Source organism: Setaria italica, chromosome IX (assembly GCF_000263155.2).
Source record: "Setaria italica strain Yugu1 chromosome IX, Setaria_italica_v2.0, whole genome shotgun sequence".
NCBI classification, from domain to species: Eukaryota; Viridiplantae; Streptophyta; class Magnoliopsida; order Poales; family Poaceae; genus Setaria; species Setaria italica.
The window spans coordinates 55,632,232-55,651,408 of NC_028458.1; the positions used below are offsets into that span (position 1 = coordinate 55,632,232).

At 46.6% G+C, this 19,177-nt stretch overlaps 1 protein-coding gene across 3 annotated transcripts; it reads right to left on the bottom strand.

The window, feature by feature from the left end:
- Positions 1 to 2,933: 2,933 nt before the first annotated feature.
- On the bottom strand, positions 2,934 to 8,083 carry LOC101785395 (probable indole-3-pyruvate monooxygenase YUCCA4). 3 transcript variants are annotated; one of them, XM_022822915.1, is made up of 6 exons: positions 7,886 to 8,083; positions 7,683 to 7,790; positions 5,017 to 7,592; positions 4,429 to 4,677; positions 3,749 to 3,874; positions 2,934 to 3,649 (listed from the first exon to the last, which is right to left on the bottom strand). In XM_022822915.1, exons 3-6 carry the CDS (start codon positions 5,701 to 5,703, stop codon positions 3,434 to 3,436), a joined length of 1,278 nt encoding a protein of 425 aa, XP_022678650.1. In that variant the 5' UTR covers positions 5,704 to 7,592; positions 7,683 to 7,790; positions 7,886 to 8,083; the 3' UTR covers positions 2,934 to 3,433. The 3 variants fall into 3 exon arrangements, with proteins under 3 accessions (XP_022678650.1, XP_022678649.1, XP_022678648.1); XM_022822914.1 differs by having other exon boundaries at positions 5,017 to 7,560; positions 7,877 to 8,083; XM_022822913.1 differs by having other exon boundaries at positions 7,877 to 8,083.
- Positions 8,084 to 19,177: the final 11,094 nt, after the last annotated feature.

Below are 19,177 nucleotides of genomic sequence, written 5' to 3' on the forward strand. Positions count from 1 at the left end.
TGTGTGCATGGCCTGCCGTCTGCCGATGAAAAGTGTCATACGTCGACTTCGTAGATGGAACTAAAGAGTGCAGCTAGCTCAGGTAGTATCAGACGACGCAGAGACGATCGAGTTGTAACTTGTAAGAATATACATATCGTATATCGATCAGGTCCATGTCCAATTGAAAGAGCCATATACATGTACGAAGTAATTTTAAAAATATCACTTGTTTACAGGATAGAGTATCCGAGAAAATTCAGGAGAAATGGGCTGCTCGGTCGATGTACCTTGTTGACAAGGTGACGTATCAAGGTACAGTAGGGTGTCCTGTCCGTTAGCAGTTACTCAAACAGTCTACAGAACAAGGTCGACCTGAGTAGTCTACAGTGTACATGTGTAGATGAACCTGTATAGCGCCATGGTCAGATCAGTAGTGCGCAGTACGCCTGGTTCAAAACTCTGCTAACACAGATGTGGCGAAACAATCCATTGCCTTCACTCTCGCCTTGATCTGAAAATGGTTATTGGTAATTTGGTACAATGGTACTAGTCCTCAACCCGTGGGCTAGCATGTGCTAACAGCTTTGTCAAAATATACATAGATAATAATAGGACACTTGTATGAAATGCATATGTTTTAAGACTTACTTCTGTGCATATACTAACAATGCTTTATTAGCCTCGTGCAAAGTCAACAATAATATTTTTAAACATACTACACAGATAATATACTTTTATGAAATGCTTATATAGGATTTAAGATTTAGGTGTAACTGGCTATGTATACCGAGTAAGAGCCTTGTGCAAAGTTACATTTTCTTAGTTTGAACTCATATTCATGACAGCATTCATCAATATGAAACAACGTAAGACACTAGTATTTTGCATCTGTTTTTTTGTTATAGTGGTATATATGAGTAATTTCGATGCAGGTATTTTTGTTTGTTAGGTTAGTTTTCTATGATAATAGAGGTGTGTGATTTATAATCCGTCATTGGAGGTACTACAAGTTATTTTTTCTAATGGTACATATAGGTAATTTGAAGCATGAATTTATGATAATATGAGTTTTTTCTAAAGATATAGGTGAGTAATTGAGGAGAAGGTATTGCAGGTACTTTTAGCTATTTTTTCTGTAGTGGTGGCATATGTGGGTATTTTAAAAATATCTCTATGAGTAGTTTGGATTTTTTTTTCATATAATGGTAACGGGTAATATATAGAGAATTTTCTATTTAAGTCAACATGGATGCAGCCCATCATAATGATGGTTGGACCACTAGAAAAATGAGTAGTCAGATGGTTTTTAAAAATTAGTGTGCAAGCTAAAAGGGACCTCAGTTGCTAATCAGTAAGATACCAAAAATTTGGAAGTCAAATATCATTTAAAATAATTAGCATCTTAAACCATAATAGTTTAAATTGTGAGTTTATTTGGTCGAGTGTAAACATTAACTATCTCGTTAGATGAAATCGATCTAATTAGACATGGATTCAGTTTCTCATCATAAGATACGTATGCCAATTTTTTGTACTTAGATTATTATGTCACACGCACCATGTACCTGCAATGAAGTTGTGGCAATATATTAGCTTAGACAAACAATGACACAGGCCTCACGGTGACCTTAATTTTGTCATGGGCACAATTTAGACTTGAAAGTGTGGCGAAAATGATTTTAGGTCATAAACTATACAAGTTTTGTAATCCCAATTCCTTTTATTAGGTAAGTCGCCGCGCATAATGACGTAGAGTTGCTTAGGTCATTATTGCCATATTTAAACATACTTTAACTTTATGAAGTGTAGTGTGCCATATTTTTTGCAGGTATCAAATCGTCGACCACAACTTGAGTTAAATGTGGCTAGAAAATCTTTCAATGACACGTGAGTCGATATAAGAAAAAAATTTGACTTGTCAAATCTATGGAAGCTAATTGCCATGCTCCGTTTATTGTTATTTATCTTAGGTGTGTATTATTGTTGAATTCTTTCAAAATATTTAGATTTTGTATTTACTTCTTATTTGCCAATAAATTGCAAAAGATATACATGACATCTCTCAAGTAGCATGAAGATCACTACACCCTACTTTGCATTTTGATACTTGCAATATTTGAAGTAATGGCAGAAGACTCATACACACACATACACTAAACATATATGTATCACTGAGTTGAACACGAGCAAATAATAGAGGAAACACACATAACACATTGTACTCGAGATTGAATAAAAGCAGCAGATTCGAGCAAAATTATAAAAAAACTCGAGGAGCAACATAGTTCAATTACAATAAGAGATGTTTGCTAATAAATTTGGAAATTTATCTCCCCCTGCCACAAATGTCTTTCTTTAAAGATTTTGCATAATATTTCCAGTACCCAATGACAACGCAAAAGATGAAAGCGATTCAAAACTGGTGAAGTTCGGACGCTCCAAAGTAAGAAAGTTTTACACAGTCCGAGTGTAAATGGTCTTTGCTTCCAAGTCAAGCCTACGTTTACAGTGATTATTGCATTAGAGTGGCTAATTGATAGACTTCTTGCATTTTGCTTTGGTGGAGTGGCATTTGAGTTGAGTTAGAGCTATTGCATTTGCTTCGGTGAAGTGACATTTGAGTTGTGTTAGTTTTTTTTTGTGGTGGTATCTATATTTTTGTTGGTAGTGGTAGTCGTACTGTGTTTCCTATTGGGCGAGACAGCTTGGTTTCTCGCATAAAATTCCAACCTCACTTTTTTCATTACGGAGGGTGGTTTTGCTGTCCTCTTAAAAAATGAAGAGAAAAAAAACACTAATTAAATCATCTATAACCATCACATGCTGCACCGGGATATCGCTCAGCCCTGTTAGGTCACCTATGGGCTCACGTGTTTGTGCAAAGCTTTGTAAATAAGCAGTAGTGTTTCTGGAAGAAATGACATCACACTGGACCAGAGAGAAGGAGAGAGTGGGGACAGGCAAACAAAAGGGGTGTTGGAATCGGGGACGTAATGCGGACGACATCACGGCCTGGCATCCTTGGACAAAAAAGACGCCTGCACTATTTCGTCCCTATGTGCACGCACGGGTACATGAGACAATCGACGTCCTATGCCAAAATTTTGTCACAGCCCCGGCCCCCTGCACACATACACCATACACGTACAGGCCACCGGCCGGTCACCCAGCGGCCTCTTCCTCCTCCGTCGTCCTCCCCAGTCCCCATATACACACACAACACACAAACCCATCTGTGCTCTGCGCAGCACCAGGACTGGATCGGGGAGCCCGCTGCTGTTTCAGCACGCGGCAGCGCACAGCGCCATCAGTGCTCATCGCTTGCTCCACACCGTGCCGGCCCAGTCATCAGTCTCCCTCCCTGCTACATACATGATGCTTAGCATAGCAGCTTGCTCATCGGCAGGACAGTCTCCACACCACCATGCATGATGCATGCGCGCCCTGTGGATTACACCGAGGAGATCTTGGCTCCAGCCGCGGCTGCTGCCGCTGCCACCGCCTGCCACCTCCCGGCGATGTCGGCGGCGGCGCTCAGGGCGTCCGCGCCAGCGCCGAGCAGGCCCCGGCCGGAGAATCCCACGCAGTACAGCCCGTTGGGACCCCTCCAGCTGCTCGCCGGCTGCTGAGCCTTTGCCTTGCCGTCCTCCGTGAACAGCTCGCTATCCTGTACGTCGCCATGCACACGTATCATCATCAGCAACGGCAGCGGCCGGGGTGTCGCGTTGGTGTGTCAATTTGATTGGAGCACTAGTGGCCGCGTTACCTTGAGCCAGGAAGGGACGTTGCTTCTGTAGCCGGTGGCGAAGATGACGGCGTCGAAGTCCATCTCGTTGCCGTCCACGAACCTCACCCCGTTGCCGCCGGTGAATGACTCGACCTCTGGCACGATCTGCATCCGGTGCAGAGCACACACAAGGCGTCAGAAGTGCACATGCAGATAGACGTATAGACAAGGTGGTTTCAGGTCAAATGGAATGTGACATTACTCACTACACGACACAGCTAATCGTAAGGTTATTTACACGGTGCTTATAAGTGAGAGTGAGACCACTGCACAAAGTTGCTAGATGGATCAGCCAGCACATTGGGGAATGGTCCATGAAGATGCTATTTTTGTTCAGCTGGCAGTTATTTTGTTTTCATGCACGATACGATACGCCTCAGATGACAGCTACGTATTTGCGTTCTGCGACGACCCCAAAGTACAGGCGCCTGCACCAGGCAGGCCACCAGACCCAAGGCCAAGTGGTAAAATACTTTGGCCAATAAACCAGGCAGAGAGAGGGAGAGCAGATAAAACTGTAAAAAATTTCACCTCACGCACCAACAAAGGGGAATGTTGTAGAAACCTCAAAAGTGAAAGCTAGCGTTGGCATGACATGGGAAAGGAAAAGAAAGGAAAGGAAGGAGGCACACAGCATCCACTCTTTTGACAGCCCTCACCTTGATGTTTCCAGATTTGATCAATGACCATGCTCCCACGTCGAGAACAGGGCTCTTGCCGGTGATGTTCTTGATCTCCAGCGGGCCCAGCTTGGGCCGCCTCAGCCCGTGCTTCTCCGTGTCCCCCAGGACCATCTTGGCGACGAGGAGCAGGAACCTATCCACCAGCTTGATCGGCAGCCACTTGAGCAGCTTCATGGCGATGCCGAACGTTGACGTCCCAAACATCTCTCTTGGTAGGACGTGCACCTGCTTCATACATTCCGACATGTGCATAGATGCATGTTAATTAACAAGTGGCGAACAAGATGCTCAAGAACATTATTAATGATTACAAAAGATTTTCATAGGAAAAAAAGAGATAATATCACGAAAGAAAATGCTTCATATAATGAAACTTGCTTATTGACGGAACGCCAAAAAAAATGTTACATAGTGTGTTACCAAGGTCATTTTTTTAGAAAACCTTAGATTAATACAGTAAAAAAAGAGAGATGATATGATCAAGTAGCAACTACATGAATCTTAACTGCCAGTTCTTTCAAAAAAAAAAACTACATGAATCTTAAGGAAGAATGGCTAGCTTACCCCGCTCCTGACAGACATGAAGGGCATTGCACCATGCTCGCACAAATCCAAGCACATCTCCATCCCGGAGTTGCCGCACCCCACGACGAGCACCCTCATGCCCTTGAACCTCTCGCCACTCCTGTACGCGCTGGAGTGCAGCACCTCCCCGGCAAACCTCCCCCTCCCCTTCACCTTGGGCACGACCACCTCGGCGTTCTCGCCGCTGGCCACCACCAACCACGGCGACACGTACTCGGTCGCTCGGCCGCCGTCCTCGGCCGACACTGCCGTCACCCGCCAGAGCGACGCCGCCGCGTCGAACCGCGCCCGGGTCACCGTGCGCCCGAACAGCGGGGACACGGCGAAGCGCGCGGCGTAGGAGCGGAGGTACCGGAGGAAGTCGTGCTTGGTCGGGTACGTGGGGAAGTCGGCCGGGAAGCCGACGTGGGGGAGCTCGCAGAAGACCTTGGGGAGGTGGAGGCGGAGGCGGTCGTAGGTGCGGTTCGTCCACAGGTCGGCGATGCCGTCGGAGCGCTCCAGCACGGTGAAGGGCACCGCGTGCCGGCTCAGCGCCGCCGCCACGGCGAGGCCCGACGGCCCGGCGCCGACGATGATGGGGCCACGCACGAGGCAACAACCGGCGCCCGAGTTCTGATCCCGCCTGCTAGGGCTATTACCAGCAGCGTCAGCAGCTTGCTCCTGCATGGTTGATGACGGCCGGTGCAAGCAGGCAAGAACCAACGAGCTAGCTAGAGCTAGATAGCTATCTAGCAATGGAAGCAGCTGATGCAATGGAAGCGACGACGCTATCTTGCTTCTAGGAAAGAATGGAGTAGCTCTGATGGATGAGAGGAGCTAGAGCTAGGAGGTAGCTGAAGGTGTAGGCAGCAACACCACACCGTCCTAAACTGCTACGGGCAACGTCTTTTTACCACTCTTGCATGCGCTACAGTGACAGTGTAAGCATGGAGGGGGTTGAAAAATTGAAAAGGTGAAGAGGCGTAGTAGTAGTAGTAGTGAGCTCAGGCTGAGGGTCCCTCTACTCCCCTATATATAAGGAGAGGTGAAAATGTAAAAAGGACTGCTTACATTGTACTGGGCCATCTCTATCACTACTGTAGGAATGATTGCCCCAATCTTTTCAGGTCAAGGGAAAAAAAAATCATATTTTTAATCTCTTATTTTATCATTCTCCTTTTTCTCCCAAGAAGATATATGTTTCTCTGCAGGCACTCCAAGAACTCGATCAGAGATCATCAAATCTGATATGAGATCCTGTCATGCAATGCACTGCATTTTGACAGGCTAATCGTGTAGGCGCCATTGCCAGCATATGCATGAACATTGTTTCCTGTGTCGCTTCCGCGGATCTTAAGATGAATCGTTCAAAGTGGTCCTTGGTTAGTGTTCATCCAACCAATCATTAATTTCCTTGTTCTCTGAACTTTAAGCATGGCCATTGCTGCCATATCCATAGCGCAGAAAATATATAAATGTGTACTTTCTTTTGAATAGCATGGCATAGCACACACCTCCAGAAAATGGTTGGCAAGTAGGAAGTCCTGAATTGGGACATTCTGCTGTACTTTGACAGACAGCCTAGGTCAACCAGCCCTTTTGCTTAAAAATAAGATATAGAAGATCTTCAAAGCTTACTTTATTAGCAGTCTATTACCTAGCTACTTAGGACCTACTAATTGCAAACTAATTTCACATTTGGACTAATGAACTATCTTAGTGTATTAGGAAGCAGGGAGGAAGGACACAGAGAGGCAAAGACTAGATTCATCATTGCAATTTTCTAATGGTTTACTTGGTAATTGACTCTCATGTGTCATCAGATAAGGAAGAACTAAACGAAGCATACTGAATCTTCCGACTTGAGTTATCAAAATCTACAGATTCATCAGATGCTCTGTCTGGTTTAGCTCCCATTGTCTCCACTAAGCGTGCATGAATCGATTAATAAAATTCTGTAATCAAGAAGTTGATATGGTGACGAACTCTACAATGCTGATCGATAGGTTGAGGACACTACAGCTACTCAGAGATCCCATCAGCACATGGATGTTCACATTGAACACATTGCTGTTCCATCCTATTAGTGAAATATTAGCTGTTCTGCTTGGAGGTTGTCATGGTTGGAGAATGGTACTTTCAGTTCAACTAATATATAAGAAAAATGGGAGGAGTCAGATATTATTCTTTTTCTTGAAGATGCCTGGCAAACATGGATACCATGATGAAGTTGCAGCATTAAACTGCTGATATGATGAATTGCTAGTTAACAAAAAAGTCAGGAACATAAAAAAACTCTTGTCAAGTTAAACCTCAGCCTATAAAGACAATGTGAACGTGAATGGCAGCTAAGCAAAATAATTCAACGAATTCGATCTTTCAAAAAATAATTCAATGAATTTTAGCAAGATTGGTCAAAGCAGTAGTGAACACCATATGGATGGATTTACATTTCAGACAACAGAGTACCTGCAGCTTCAGTTTATCGCCTGCATCTGCTGAAGAATTCATCCCAGGTGCAAGGCTCCTTGTGAAGGAGTTCTCCTGTAACACCACGCCTAGACTTCAGATTGGATCTATGAGCAGCACCAACTTCGTTTAAAATAAAATAATTTATTACCGAAAAACCAGAGAGAAACTGTGTAGACAGCAAGAACAAACCTAACCTTTTCAATTCCACACAAAAAAGAAACGTCCGGGTGTCTGAGGCATTTCGCCGAACATGTTGTCCCTGGCCAGAGTCCCGTTCCAGTCTTGGGGCTTCAACTGCATATCTGCATCAGCAAAATTAAAGAGCCTAGGTAAATAGGCTGGAGGATAGATTGGATCATTGAACCGATCAGATGTTGCTAAAATTCACCTCCCATACAAGAATTTCCCTGCCATTTTGTGAGATCGCCGATCGCCGAGCGGCAAGCAGGGCCCTCCAGAAAGAATAGGTCGACAACGTATTGACAGGGTATCCAAAGGAATACGCTTTCCGCTCTAGAGCACGGGTTTACAAAGGTTTCCGGAGACACCTTGTGAAGGCGACTAAGCACTGTTACCATGAGTACGTCTTCGTATTCTGAAAACATACCGATGGAATTCGCTAGTGCGAAGGCTCGTAGTGCACCTACATTGCCTTTTATCTCTAAAGAGACGAAGGAATCAAAGCCCAATAATGCAGATTGCAGACGTTATGCTCGGCGAGTGAGGATCTTATCCGGCGAATACTCTGTAGAAAACGTTATCAAGATGAATATGCCTTGCTTCGCTACTGGAGTAGTACATCTTAATCATATTCCTAGTAGGAATGCAGGATCAAGTTTCAAGATATACATGAGCTTTTCAGATTTGGAACTTTCCTCACAAATCCTAGTGCTGCACTTGTCACTGATGACAGTGCAACTGTTCGTAGTCGCATGCATAATTATTTGCCATAATCAATGTCGTATCTATATGTTCAGACAATCCATCGCACCTGGTGTGTGAATACTGAATAGAACATCATCTTTTACCATTCTGGGCTTTTGCCTGTCTTTTATTTGCTACACTGTGTGAATAGACAGGCAATTTGTTGCCTGCCGCAGGATGGTGTGTGTTTTTTTAAGAAGAGCTCATCCTGCTTTTTATAGAAAGCCATAAAGATTTGTTACAGAGCGTTTTGCTGGGATACCAGTTTACGAGAAAAAACTTCAGAAAAGCCTAGCAACATACTAAGCTGAATAATCTGCAGACATATGCTAAAAGATTACACCATCAGAGTCTATCATAGAAGGTAACAGCAGCTCAAATGAAGTCCACCATCAGGTCTTGATTGCATTCCTCTTCTAGAAATCTTTTCACCCAGGTCGCCACTTGGTTGTTTAGCTGTTCCAGGCAGCCTCTGTCAGATTCCTGCAGCAATATTTTCCACCTCTGCAAGTAAGATGAGATAGCAAAGATGAAATCACATGGTGAATTTGGGAATTTGCGTTCAATTCTCAGCTTGTTTCATTGATTCCATAACACCCACAAGATTATTGTAAAGGAAAAAAGAATCGTATCATAATTAGCTCCCTAAAACTAGCCACCCCTTATAAACTCATGCAGGCTGCATGGAGTGTTCTCCCAGCTGAGAGCTTTCTTGAAACACACCCAAACAAATTTAGCTAAGATGCATCGAAAGAAAATATGATCAGAAGTTTCTAGCACCCCACATAAAAGGCATCTGGCATCTCCTTTCCATCCCTTTTCTCTTCAACACCTCACCCGAGGGGAATCTGTTATGGAAAAGAGACCACAGGAACATCCTTAGTTTCATTGGCATTTTCTTTTCCATAGCCTGATCGCACGTCTGTCCTGCACACCCTGGAAATTAGAAATCTGTACATAGACTTGGTTGTGTACTGTCCCTTGCTCTCAAGCCTCCAGACCACCTTGTCCCTTTGGCCATTCAGGTAAATAGGGTCAAGCTTGTCCAGAAGCAAATCCCATTCTCGGACTTCGTTGGGACCAGACGGTCGCCTGAAGTCTACAACCCATTCTCCCCCTCACCAGCACTTGCTGACCAGGACCTCTTGGTCCCTGCAACAATCATATAGCCTGGGAAACTCTAGTTTAAGGGGAATGTTATCTAGCCAAGTATCTTTCCAAAATCTCACAGATTCCCATTGTTGACTTGGAAGGTAGCTCCAAAGAAGAACTTATCTTTGACTTTATGCAGCCCTTTCAAGAACTGAGACCCCCCTCCCCCCCTCCCCCCCCCGCGCCCTCTTTCTATGGATAAAAGTAGTGTTTCTAAGGTATTTCGCTTTTAGGAAGGAGCAACACATGTCCCCCTCCTCTGAATTGTATATTCTCCAGACCCATTTGAGGAGCAACGCTTCATTTAGGATTCTAGTGTTCATTATGCCCAGCCCATCATAGTCTTTAGGGATGCACAAATTTTCCCATTTAACCATGTGGTATTTGAATTTATCCCTAGCCCCCCTCCAGAAAAATCTTGATCTGATTGTGTCCATCTGCTGGTGCGTCCCTTCATGGAGCATGAACATTCCCATAAGATAGATAGGCATGCTACTAAGGGAGGAGTTTGTGAGAATGAGTCTCCCACCAGATGTCAGGTTCTTCCTCTTCCAAGGTTGTAGCTTATTTCTCATTTTGTTCACCATTCCCCCAAAGGCTTGCAGACCTACATTCTTATCATTGAAAGAGTATATAAGCCCCTAGTGGGTTTTGGTGTGTTGAATGATAACTAGATTAAAGGTCTAATAAACTTGTTAAGCATGTGAGCAAGTGTAATATTATTGATGAATAATCTTTATGGGAAAGATTCTATTAAATGGCTCATATGGTGAAAAGAACAAGTGTGATACATGGCATTGTTCATCTAAGTACGAAAAGCAAGCAATGATGTTAAAGATGAGTTGAGGCTTGGTTGATAGCGTCATAGTGCAAGATTTCTTAATTTGAAGATGAATGCCATAACAATGAATATTGTATAATCTCATGGTGTTCATGTGTAATATATGACAAGCAAATTAAGGTGAAGATAGAGGTATGATGGCATTGGGTTATTGTTCGGTCTCTAAATAAAATGAGAAGCTTGTTAGCAACAAATGGAATATTGAAGTCAAAAGAAGATATGATCTCAAGTGGGTTTCATTCTTGATGTCAAAACAAAACTAGACTCAAATGTGGCAGCAATTGGATGAAGGAATCAAGCAAGGGATTAGCAATGAGGTACTAAGCGAAGTTTGGTCAGGTGGTGACTTGGGCCATGAGCTTTGCTAGGGTGAGTGGCTAGTGCTTGCAGGATTTCGAGGTATCAAGTCAAGCCTAACCGAGTATAGCAATGGGTTGCATCAAATATTTATTGAGTCATATAAAAGGGTGACTTGTGATCTAAAGTTGGATTTCATTCATATGTGTTGAATATTGATCCAAGTCACTAGCTCAAGGTTGAAGTGCTCAAACCAAAGAGACAAACATGGATACAGCCCTCAAGTGGATATATTGATCAAGTATGGCATGGTTCATGATGATGAAGCTCAAGTAAAGGAATAGTGTGTTTATATTTTAATCTTGAGTATATGTTTGCCGTACTACCAAGAGGGGTGCATCACATGGTTATTTGACAAAGTTTCAGTGCTCAAGTTTCCTATGTGAATTGATGAGAGACACAAAAGCCACACGTACACACTCTGTCAATTCAGGCAGTGGTAAAATCAAAAGCTCCGATTTTAGAAATAGGAAGTTCCGGTTTTGGATGCCACGTGTCACTAACAGCTAGTTGGTTTGAAAAACCGGATGTTCCAGTTTTGGGAAACCGGTAGTTCTAGTTTTGGTCTGACACCCTAATGGCTAGTTTTTGAGGGGTGGTGTATTTATACCCCACGCCCTCTCCAGTTGCTTGCTGCTGCTTCTGAGGTTGCTTGTGTACTTCTTGCCTGTTCTAAGCTAAACTAAAGCCAAAATAGCTCTTCCCAACCCCTCTTTGTAAGGTTGTGTGATCTTTGTTAGTTCTTGTGAGTTGGGTAGTAAAGAGGAGCCATTCATGAGTATAGTAGAGCACTCAGTTACTTGAGCACCGGTTTGCCTCGTCAAGTTTCAAGTGAAGCATTTGTTACTCTTGGAAGTGTGACTCCTAGATGACTAGGTGTCGCCGGCTAGCTCCCAAAGGTGTGGTGAGCAGCGGCAAGTTTGTGAAGGCTGCAATATTGCCTCCGCAAGAAAAAAGGTCATCTAGTGGGAACGAGGAAAGTGGTTGAAAGAGACCCAGCACATTGGAAGGGAGTTGAGTAGACTCGTATTCCAATGGGCTCCTCAACGGAGATGTAGGATTCATAGTGGTGAATCTGAACTTCGGTGAAACAAATCATCGTGTCTCCTCGCTGATTTGCTCTCATTTGCATTCATTGTTGAACTTGTGAATTTGGTTGATCTACTCAGGTGTTTGTGTTTGTGAAGTGCAGGAACTTTGTGAGCCTGATGAGAAACACCTACTGAGCCTCTACACCAAGTCTAGTTTGACCTTGAGCTCATTTGCCACTCTGTGCGTTGGGGGTTCTCTCTACTCGAGCTAAAACCGAAGGTTTCGGTTTCTGGCAAAGAGAGTTTTATTCCACTACAAATGTGCTTAGTCTCTTAGCTTTGAAAATTTCCGTAGATTGCTTCAGAAATTCTATAGGTTACGGAATTTCTGGAAACATCTCCAAAAATACCAGAAGTCGCTGATAAACTTATTTTTAATTTGCGATAATTTCAGGGTACGCCTATTCACACCCCCCCTCTAGGCGATATCAAGATCATTTCCATCACTCATAGGAATGCCTAGGTAAGACATTGGATGCCCCCCCTCCCACTTTACAGTTTAGCATATCTGCAATTCTGGACTGTTCCTCTTTCGAGATTCCGAAGGACAGAACCTCGCTCTGGTGATAGTTGATTTTAAGGCCTGACATCCATTCAAAACAGTACAATAGGAATTTCATGTTGATTATAGTCTTGTCATCGCAGTCCATCATAATGACCGTATCATCTGTGTACTGAACATGAGTGAGGCCCCTGGGAACAAGGTTGGGAACCACCCCTCTAATGTGACCTTTCTTTTAGCTTTGTTCAGGATGTTGTCTAAGGCATCTGCAGTTAGGTTAAAAAGCAAAGGTGACAGTGGGTCCCCCTGCCGCAGCCCGTTGCGTGTCTTAAAGTATGGCCTGTTTTCGCTGTTGATGTTAATACATACTTTCCCACCCTGGACTATGCTCATGATCCACTGGATGATGAGAGGATCAAAGCCTTTCCTCTTTAGAACCTGTTCCATAAAAACCCAACTTACGCTATCATAAGACTTCTCGAAGTCGATCTTCTTAATCACCCCCTTTTGTCGAAGATGTATCTCCCCTTGATGAATGTTGACTGGCACTTGCCAACCACCTTGGATAATCTTGACATTATCAGTCGTGTAAAGATTTTGAAGCTGACATTGAGGATAAAAATGGGCCCGTACTGCTTGACATTGTTAGCATTCCCTCATTTTGGTATTAACGTGATAACCCCGTAATTCAGTCTTGTCATGTCTAATTCCCCCCTGTAGAAGTTGTTTATCATTTCCATTAATTCCCTTTTGTCTAGATGCCACATGACCAGAGGTCTTGCAACGAACACATAGTGGGTCATTAGTGCAGCCTGACTGCACCATTGGTAGGATCCCATCTCTTGGGAGCGAAATCCACCAGTCAGATTACCTCCCTTCTCACAAAAATCACCCCATGTCCCTCTTGGACCCATCTCGAACCAAGGATTTCCAAGTCTCATGTATTGGGGTGGGGATTTTGTTGCCTTGATTTTGCTAGGGTATGTTCTTCAGATCATCCAGGTTCATCTTTCTGAGGTCTGCCCCCCTTGGGTCAATTGCTCTTCTCTTCGTGTATGTCTCATCACCTCCAGAATCCTGACGAGAGCCGGAGTGAGTTGACCAGCTTCTGGGAGCTTCACGCGTGCCGTGCAACCTTTCCCGGAGTTGAGCTTCTTTGTGGAATCCATCGTTGGACCGGTCCTCCCTGCGTTCCCGATCAAATCGACCACCCCCTCGGAGATCTTCCTCAAAGTTGCGCTTGGGAACCCCTCCCTGATCTGTCCATCTTGGAGGTCTCTGTTGATCTCCTCTCATCTCCCCAAATCGAAGGGCGTCTGCGAAGAAGGCGGCAAGTGGTGGCGGTGGATGAACCCTAGCTAGACAATCCCTGCGAATTTCCTCTTTTCTGGCTGGGTATCCCGATTCCCCCAACAGTGCAAGTTTGGGTATCTAAATCCAGATGGATATGGGCTCATCTCTCCAAGAGTGAGCGTAGAGGTCCTCAATGCTACGGCCAAATGGGGGCCATCCCTGTTTCTATAGGGCCTGACCCGTTCTGACTTCGTCTCCTTCCTCGCACCCAATTGCGGGTCCTCCCCTATGAACTGAGAACACCTCGGAATCCTATTGATCGTCGCCTCCAATTGCAGCATGGATAGCTTCAAATCCACATCCCCCCAAATATCATGTGAGCAATCGCTCGCAGCAGCTGATCCTGAGATTGATTTTGAGTCCCCCCCCCCCAAATAAGCAGAGCTTTAGCTCGCGGGCAATTCATTTGTAATGACTTAGGTTTAAATCAGCTGAGATAATCTTAAGACAAGCCTATAATCTGGTTGACTCAGCTTATCTTGAGCTATATCGGCTAAAGTCCGGTTTTCAGCCCAACCTAGCGCCTTAAGGAGGGTTTATCTTTGGAGCGTTGAGCAGGACGCCAAGAAATTCCTTTAAGAAAGTTGGAGAACGAAGTCCCTGCTACAACCTTGTTAGTTGGACCTTAATCCTTTTCATCTCCGAAGATTCCCAAATCTGCAGCTCAAATCAGCCCCGACCCCTGAAACCGACAGACCGCAGTTTTTCTCTAAGTCCCGAAACCAGTGTTCCTCCAAACTTTGGAGCCGTGGATCCCCAAATCCACTGCGTTTTTGGACTCAGTCCAATTGCAAGAGTTGGACCTTGGCCTGAATTCTACAACATTTGTTAAGGCAGTAGAAGTGGTGCAATTTGGAAACTGGGAGAACCAGAGACTGGAAGATGGACCCAAAAACGAATCCCACGGATCTCTCGGGTCAAGCACGTCAGAGCAAGCGTGCGCCCTGTCTCAGAGCCTCGTCGCCGCGTGGCTTAACCTTCCCGACGAGCGCCGCCTCGCCCAGTCGCCGGTCACGACAAGATGGATCAGCGCGCCTCCTCTCCAATCGCGCACAGAAGCGCCCTGCAGCCCTTTTCCGCCTCGTCTCGTCTCGCCCGCAACCTCGCCGGCCACGCCAGGCGCCTGTTGCCGCTGCGACCAAGGATTAGCCACTGCTGCGCCAGTCCGCCTCGCCTCTCGCGCACATCTCCTCACCAGGATCCCTGGTCGCGCACCCCAACATCTTCCGGCTTTTCCGTTGCCCCTCAGTCGAGCTGCCCACGCGCGCGCCCCGCGATGATGCCGCCTCCGCCAACCACTGTGCCGGCAGTGACAACTCTTTTCCCCCACCTCGCCAGTAGCGTGCCACGGCAAAGCCGCCGGTTCTGCGCTTGCTAGCGTCGCCGCTCGCCCGGTCACCTCGCCTGCAGTGCCCCTTCCTTCCTTCCTGCCGCACACTGGCCGAGTCGCCACACCCAATCCGATGCTTGACGCGACCAGACCCCGCGCTCGACCTCGCCAATCCTTCCCTCCGGTAAAACTGCGCCTGCATAGCGCTGTCTTCAGTGCCTAATACCGTAAGACCCTGTCCCCGGAGCTCCGCTTCGCCGGCCAATGGAGGCATCAACCAATTGCTACCACAGCAGAGCACTCCATCCTCTTCGACCTTATCCTCGCGCTGTCCGAACTCTTTCTCTTCCGCGCAGCTATAAAAGGGAGTACCAAAGCCTCTACCGAAGTTCCCTTCGCCATCGTTGCTTTGCCGCACCTTCCTCTGTTTCGTGCTAAAGCGCTGCCGCATAAGCTCATTGAGGAACTCCCCCTCTCCGCTCAACACTCGCCTTCCCACACCCACCAGCCGCTTGCTTCCTCCACGTCGAGCTAGAAGCTTATTTGTTGTCCACAAGAAGCACCGCCGCCGCCAGAAACTTAGCATCGTTCGTCGTTCCGCCTGAGCTTGCTCCATCCCGACCCCAAGACTTCACCAGTAGGCACAGAGGTAAGCTGTCGACCCCTGTCCGTCTCGCCCAACCCCTCTCCGTTTCGCCCGACCCCTATCTGCTTCGCCCGACCCTTGTCCGCCTCGCCCGAGGGTTCAGCTGTATCCTTTTTCTTTTGACCAAGGGTATCTGCGTAAAATTTCGGGGACTTCTCTGTGTTAAGTCTGAGGACCCCAGTACAGTTATTCCTTAGGTCTGAGAGTCAGATCATAAGTTTTCCCGATCTGACTCTTTTATCTTGTTTTCTATCAGCAGAAGCTTGGTTTTCCACACCTTTCTTGTAGTTTTGCTACAAGTTTCTGAGCTAAAGCTTGCAAGTGTTGTTGAAATAACCATCTAAGTGTTTTAACCCCTGCATTTGCATTCTGTGTAGAGCTAAACCTCGCCGACGGCACGTACGAGCTGCACCCGGTGCCAGAAGACGGAGCGGTAGCCGAGCTGCCGACTGCAGGAGCTGAAGCAGAGCACCCAGAAGATCAGTTTGCTTCCACCCCGCTCGAAGGCAAGCCCCGGAGCATAACCCATTCTTTCTAAACTTGCGCATGCCTTCATTTGTATGTATGTGCATTTACGTTATAGGAGTTGTTTGAAACCATAGCTGCATGCCTCAGTTCCCTTGATCTGAACACTAGCATAATAAGTCCGAGTAGTTGCAGTGCTTAATAGGACTCGGTAAAAGTCGAGTGATTCCCTGTCACTCGCGAGTTATAGGAGTTGCTTGTTCTCCTTCTGGTTACAACTATAAGGACGGTGGACGGGGTAGGGCCTTGTGAACTATTTTGGTGGTAGGTGGATTGTCCTGTCTGTCTACTTGAAATTGGTTAAGGTCAGAAAGTGTTGGTGTTCGTGATCAAGTGTTTGAAAGTACTAATCTCATACCTAGTATGGGATGGGGAAGCCTAGTACCTGATTGAACTAGGCGTGGCTTATACCTCTGCTGTCCCTGGAACGAGGTTCCCATGGTGCATCATGTGGGTGCAAGTGCGGTCACAGTGCAGCGATAGGCCGGGACTGTGGAGCATTGCATGCCAAGGGAAGTTTGGACCTGACACGTGCCTGGGAATTGATGGGGACGGCTGACACAGGAAGCGACCCTCTGTGGTGTGCGGATGTCGTGAGATTAGGTTCTCCATGCATGGTTAAGAAATTCGAATCGATTCGTCTGCCTCTCACAGCTTGGGACTGCTTGATCGCTATGTTACACTGAGTAAAGATGGAACACGATGATAATGTGAACCTTAATGCTTGCTCTTTAAATTGTTTGGAAACTTTGTTTGCTTAGCATAAGTTGCTAATATAGACTGGTTAATGAACTTAGAATCTGAGCTAAAATATTGAAGGTAAGGACCTACTGTAGTTGCTTTTGACAAAACAAACCCCTCAGCCAAAGAGCTTTGCATGTCTAGAAGTTGGTGGAGTAGTTTTCCCACCGGTCGGTTAAGTCTTGTTGAGCTTAGCAGCTCAGCCTTGCTTGTGGCACATCTTTCAGGTGATGTTGAAGTTTCTGAGTGTGCTGTTGTTGGCACTTGGCCTCCCCAGCTTCCTCCTGGGTGGATGGTTGAGTGGGATCCCTCCTCGGACGGCGAGGATAGGGACCACTGATGTCCTGATCGGCCTCATCAGGGACATCCGACCCGGCGCTAGCTTCCGTTGTTCTGTTTTATTTTTCCGCTGCTCATGATCTTTGTAAAACTCTGATTTTCGAACCTGTGTTGTAATAAAATTTGAACTTGTTTAGGTGGATGATCTATTGTGTTATCTGGAACCACTTATCTTCGTGTGAGCTATGCTAACTCGATCCTGTATAGTGGTTTTATCGGATGAAATCCGACGGACTGCCGAGTTAACTTGATTAAAGCATATGATCGCATGTTAGGTGACTTAATTGTGCTTTAGCCAAGTTAATCCGAGCGGTTCCGCCACGTCGTTCCCTCTCAATCTCACGATCCCAATCCGAGGTAGGAACTCCTTCTGTTGCGAATCGTCCACGGGTGTCCTGCTTGCAACCTCCGATCTCCCCCTCTGATTAAGGAAAAAACTCTGTTCCCCCCCTTCGATCGTGTGGTGCGGAGCAGAAACCACCATGGGACTCACCTCGGTTCACGCGGTCTTAGGGGGAGACTCCGTCGAGGCCGGGGTGTCTCGTCGGGGTCGCCCGCTCGCCGGAGGAGGGCGCCGCCGAGCTCGCTCTGAGCGCTCTCGAGTCTCTGGCCCTCTTAACACCCACCATCCGGCCGCAGATGAAGTGCCTGGGCTTGTCCCCGTCGCTGAGCGCGGCCACCGCGTCAGCCTCATCCTTGAACACGACGAAACCAAAGCCGCGGTCGTGGCCCATCTCCCTGTCCCGCATCATGATGACGGAGCGCACCTCCCCGAAGCGGGCGAAGTGCTCCCGCAGCTCGCCCTCCTACGTGCCTGACGGGATGCCGCTTCTGGCTCTCCCCCGCCACCCCCTCCTCGTCCGTCGCCGGGCCAGCACCGACCCCCTGCGCTGCCGCCGCCGCCGCCATCGCCGACGAAGAAGGAACCATTTTACCCCTCTCCATTTTACATTAGGCAGCTAGAGCCGATGCACGGTACCGCAGGATGGTGTAGTGCACCTATTCCAAGGTCAGCCGTTCCATGCAAATTGTTGGAAGTCCACTTCGCCGCGGCTATGCTTGCAAAGTCCTTTTGTCTTTGTGTACTTGTTGCAATGCAATGTAAAGCAGCAAAAGGTTTATTCGGTGGAATTGGAACAGAAATGCTAGCTGCAAGTAGCAGCGACGTCTCGACTTGATCAAGTCAACTGAGCTGCGTCAGCGCTCCTGTGTTTCGAAACAAGACGTCTTACGCTCAAGGTTGATTAGTATCGTTCCTGAATTAGCCTGAGTAAGAAGTAATTTGGTGCAGAAATATGAAGCAAGGAAATAATAAAGAGAGGAGCTGCTGAGAAGTTGCGCTTATTTTTTTCGTGAATACGCAGGAGAGCTGCGTATCTTTGTATTAAGAAGAAAAATGTTTACAACGCGAGCCTATCCGGACGCACGCACACGGTTTTCGTTCATCGTTTAGGTTACATTATTACGCAAAAGATGCAAAAAGGGAGCATTGATGACAAAAATCAGAGTTGGAGATCCGGAGCTCCTGTCGGTGCCGGCCAGCCTACTGCCGCTAAATGTTTGGTCCTGGAGGCGCACTCAAGCTTCTCTGCTTCAAGCTGTGGCCCGTACACAGTGGTGAGACTCCATTGATCATCTGACGTGCCCAGGGCGATGTTCACGGTGATGGAAAACCGGCCAGTGTGAACGGTGTAGCATGAAACCTCAGGGCCTCTACACGCGACGAGGATGCCACCACTTGCACCCGTAGACGGGAGCTGCGCGAAGCTTGTGAAACGCTGGCCAAGCATCTCGCAGACAAGAAAACGCGAGAGGTCTTGCAGCTTGGTCTCTTGGAGACACTCCACTGTTATGTTTGCGTCTCCTACCATCGTTCGCAGTGCGTCTC